The sequence below is a fragment of the Leptonychotes weddellii genome, chromosome 2 (assembly GCF_054177405.1).
Source record: "Leptonychotes weddellii isolate Sample4059 chromosome 2, ASM5417740v2, whole genome shotgun sequence".
Classification (NCBI taxonomy): Eukaryota; Metazoa; Chordata; class Mammalia; order Carnivora; family Phocidae; genus Leptonychotes; species Leptonychotes weddellii.
This window is the reverse complement of record NC_138370.1, coordinates 41,622,064-41,626,467: the sequence shown is the minus strand read 5'-3', so window position 1 is coordinate 41,626,467 and position 4,404 is coordinate 41,622,064. Positions and strand designations below refer to the sequence as shown.

Sequence of the window (4,404 nt, the reverse complement as noted above, 5' to 3'; positions counted from 1 at the left end):
CTATGATGCGTGTTAATGGAGTATCTTCTGCCAGGTGGATGGGTACATGCCCTTCATGTTCAAGTCTATTCATCACAGAATATTTCTTCTATGCCTCTGCAGTTAGCAATGAATCAATCTGATTTTTTGCCCATTTAAATATAACTTATCTTTCATTCAGCTCACATTTTACATCAAGATGAAGTTGTGAATGATAGCAGATATTACTGACTACCCCTTCTGTGGGAGGTATAAATTTAAATGTTTTTTCTTAGTTTCAGTTTATTAAAAAGGGAGAATTAGAACCTTGGTTTCACAAAATTAGCTATGGTCTTCTGTCAGACTCTCTTCAAGCAATGATTTTGCTTTGGCTAGATCTGTCTTAGAGTGGTACAGAGAGTAAATATCAGTCTTTACTCTGAGCCCCCAAATGACATAAAGACAGAACTTGTAGTTAATTACCACAGGGCAACGCACTGTGGTAGGACAGTCCAGAATAGACTTGTTCATCTTACTGAAGTCACAGCAGTTTGAGACGTGAAATGTAACCTGTCCATCACGGCCTTGCTAACAGATATGGCCAGTTGGGCTAAAAAAAAATGGCCATTAAGAAAAAATGAACTTGGGGGAGCCTGGGTGGCTCAGTTGGTTAAGTGACTGCCTTCGGCTCAGGTCATGATCCTGGAGTCCCTGGATCGAGTCCCACATCGGGCTCCTTGCTCGGCGGGGAGTCTGCTTCTCCCTCTGACCCTCCTCCCTCTCCTGCTCTCTGTCTCTCATTCTCTCTGTCTCAAATAAATAAATTAAAAAAAAAAAAGAAAAAATGAACTTGGGATGCCTGGGTGGCTCAGGTGGTTAAGTGTCTGCCTTCGGCTCAGGTCATGATCCTGGGGTCCTGGGATGGAGCCCCACATCAGGCTCCATGCTCAGCGGGGAGCCTGCTTCTCCCTCTCCCTCTGCATGCCATTCCCCCTGCTTGTGGTCTCTCTGTCTCTCTCTCTGACAAATAAAATCTTAAAAGAAAAATTGGACTCAACAAAAAGCTAATGCTAAAAAATGGACAAAGGACTTGAATAGACACTTTTCCAAATGGACAAGAAATACATGAAAAAATGCTCAGCATCATTATTCATTAGGGAAATCTAGATTAAAATCACAGTGAGATACCATTTTATATCCACTAAAATGGCTATAGTGATCATTATCATCATCGTTATAAAGGAAATGAATAAGTACTGGTGAGGATGTGGAGAAATTGTAACCCATTGCTGGTGGGAACATAAAATGGTATAGCCACTGTGGAAAATTATTTGGTAATTCCTCAAAAATCATAGAACTACCATAGAACCAGCAAATCCACTCTTCAGTATATCCCCAAAGGAATTGAAAACAGACACTCAAATTGATACTTGTTCTCCATTGTTCATGGTAGCATTATTTACAATAACCCAAAGATGGAAACAAGCAAGGGTCCATCAACAAATGAGTGGGTCAACAAAAAATGGTATATACATCCAACCGTACATTGCAGTACATGCTGCAATGTGGATGAACCTCAAAAACATTTGCTAAGTGACAGGAGGCAGTCCTAAAAGGCCACATATTCTAGGATTCCATTTCTATAAAATGTCCAGAACAGGCAAATCTAGAAAGACAGAAAATAGAGTAGCGTTTGCTGAGGGCTGATGGGTGGGGAGTAGGGCAGGGTGATAACTAAAGGGTTCAGGGTTTCTGTTTGTGGAGATGAAAACATTCTAAAATTGCTTGTGGTGGTAGTTGTGCAACTCTGTGAGTATGCTGAAAAACTGAATTGTACATTTTAAATGGGTGAATTGTATGATGTAAATCATATTTCAACAAGCTGCTTTAAAAAAGAAGAAATTAGTATAAGTACATTTATAGCTTACATTCCAGATTCAGAGGGATTTAAGAAAAAGCCAGGATAATTACTGGATGTGGAACTCTGCTTATAATTTTAAAAGAAAAAGTAACAGAATACCTTCAGAAAACAAAACAGCAAAAAGCTGTGTGTTAGTGTGCACACCGCTTATCATCCAAAAAAACCTACCAGTGGCCATTACATTGCAATAAATTTGCTTGTTAAAATTAGATGATGATGAAAACTGGAAATATTTTCTTTTGCATTTTGGCTAAAGGTACAAACTCAGGAGAATGTTTTCTGATCTCTTCCATGTACGTATGTGCCCATGAGTGCATATCTACACATATTGTGCATATAATCTATGTATAACCTAAGATGCATACACGTACATGCAAACTCTATGCATGTTTTAGATATTCACGGGCAGAGATCTGCAAACTGCTGGCCAGATCCTTTTTTATTCCTTAGTGGCTATGCCTGTTTTCCTTCCTTGGATTATGTGCAGAATGCCCTTGATTACGTGAATAACCATGAGCAACTGATGGACCTTGCATTTAGAAACTTCCTATGCACAGCATCTAATTCCTTCTGGGTTCCAGCTCCCGTTTCCCTAAAGTCTTTCACAGTCTGGCCAATCCATTTGTTAATTCAACCAAAGAACTGGTGATAAAAGTTTACATCCTGAGACTTAGAACGGAGCCCATTAGAGTGGGAAAGAGGCAAAGGAAAAACATAAGGAGAAAAGCAATTTTTCAGAAAAAAATTTGTACTGCATTTTGATGGTTTGGTTTTAAAAGCCAGAAACAGAGCACACACATTCCAAAAGGTCCAGAAAGAGCCCGATGTATGTGGACAATACTGTGCTTCCTGGCCTGAGAATTTCATGTGATCATTCATGTGATCCTTTATCATTGAGACGTGTACTTTTCCCCACATGACCTAGAGTAGCATTCTTTTTTTTTTTTAATTTAGTAAAATGAAATTTATTCTAAAAAATGTTTTCAGGAAGCTGCAGAATGGCTAATGAATGTTTCTTGGTAAGCTTGTAGTGTTAATTCTATATATGCTCCCTTCTGTGCTTCTGTTTTTGCAAAGACCTTAATTAAATGTAATCCCTCAGCAGCCTGCTCCTTAGCCTCCTGAGCTGACTGGCCATCCGGATGGAGGAGGTGATACAGCTGAATCAAGCTTGTGGCATCATCAACTAAATCTCTCTGAATCTGGTCAATCAGTAAACCATCAATCTTTTTCTTATTTACAAAATACCAAGCCATTCCACCAAAGTGTCTTGTTGAACGTAAAAGGTCATACTTCCCATGTTTATCTATGTCTTCATAGGTCTGATGATGAATTTTGATATATTCAGTAGAATCTGGCTCAAACTGGGCAACGCAGAGATTGAGGACATCAACATGCCGGTCCTGGCTATACATGGTCTTAAGATTTTCTTCCTTGAAAATTATTGGTGTTAAAACTCTACGGCCTTCTTTTGGGAAATAAACTTGTATCATCCTGTCCCGTTCTTCCCAAGAGGCTTTGCGTAGCCTGCCACTTGGTTCTCTGACAACAATAAAACGCTCCCGGTGTGGTATGCTATATGATATATCAGTAAATACGTATTTGGCTGTTTCTGTTCCTTCCAAAATCTTATCTTCAGCTAACACGTCATTTATTGGTGCTCGTTCTTCCAGAACCGGTGGCATTTTTAATCGTACTTTAGCTGCCTCAATTGCCTTTCTTGTAGCCTCCTCCAACTGTGCCTGGGTCATTAGCTTATAGGTTGGTGGCTTCAGTTGTTGTATAGATGGCTTAAAAATCTTCTGCAAATTCAAGCCTGTCATCTTGATGAGTATGTTTTGGACTTCCTCATCCATAAATGTAGGTTTCTTGTTCTCTGAGCTACCAGATTCTGCCGCCTCAGACGCAAGCCGACGGCATGGCAGGCCTGCCCCGCAGGGCCCGGGCAGTGGCCGGAGCAGGGCGCGGAGCTGGGGCTGACTTCGGGCCCGGACACAAACCCGCTCCGTGCTCCGAGAACCTGTCAGGAGGCTTCACAGCGACGCTGACGCTCTGAGGGTCGCCATGATTATCCGGGGCCACCTGCCTAGAGTAGCATTCTTAAAATCTTTGCCGTTATGATTTTTTAAATGGACTTTCTTTTTTAGAACTGTTTCAGGTTCACCACAAAATTGAGCAGAAAATTCAGTTTCCTTATATTCCCTATCCCCCATACAGCCTCTCCACAACAAACCTGCCTCACCACAGAGGTATATTTGTTACAATCAATGGGCCTACATTGACACATCATTATCACCTAGCGTCTGCAGTTTACACTAGGGTTCACTCTTGGTAAGTTTGTATCCATCATTCTAGTATCATCCAGAATAGTCTCACTACCCTAAAAATCCTCTGCCCTCTACCTATTTATCCCTCCTCCCCCCAATCCCTGATCTTTTTACCGTCTCCATAGTTTTTTGTTTTGTGGGTTTTTTTTTTTAAGTTTTTTAATACAAGTATAATGAACATACAATGTTATATTAGTT

General features: G+C 40.5%; 1 protein-coding gene across 1 annotated transcript; it reads right to left on the bottom strand.

Moving 5' to 3' along the window:
- Window positions 1-2,823: 2,823 nt before the first annotated feature.
- On the bottom strand, window positions 2,824-3,912 carry LOC102744943 (small ribosomal subunit protein mS22; the record flags this gene model as incomplete). The annotated part of the gene is made up of 1 exon (XM_031030044.2): window positions 2,824-3,912. A coding segment is annotated over one exon (1,050 nt), but the record flags the coding sequence as incomplete, so codon positions are not given.
- Between the last annotated feature and the right edge of the window lie 492 nt (window positions 3,913-4,404).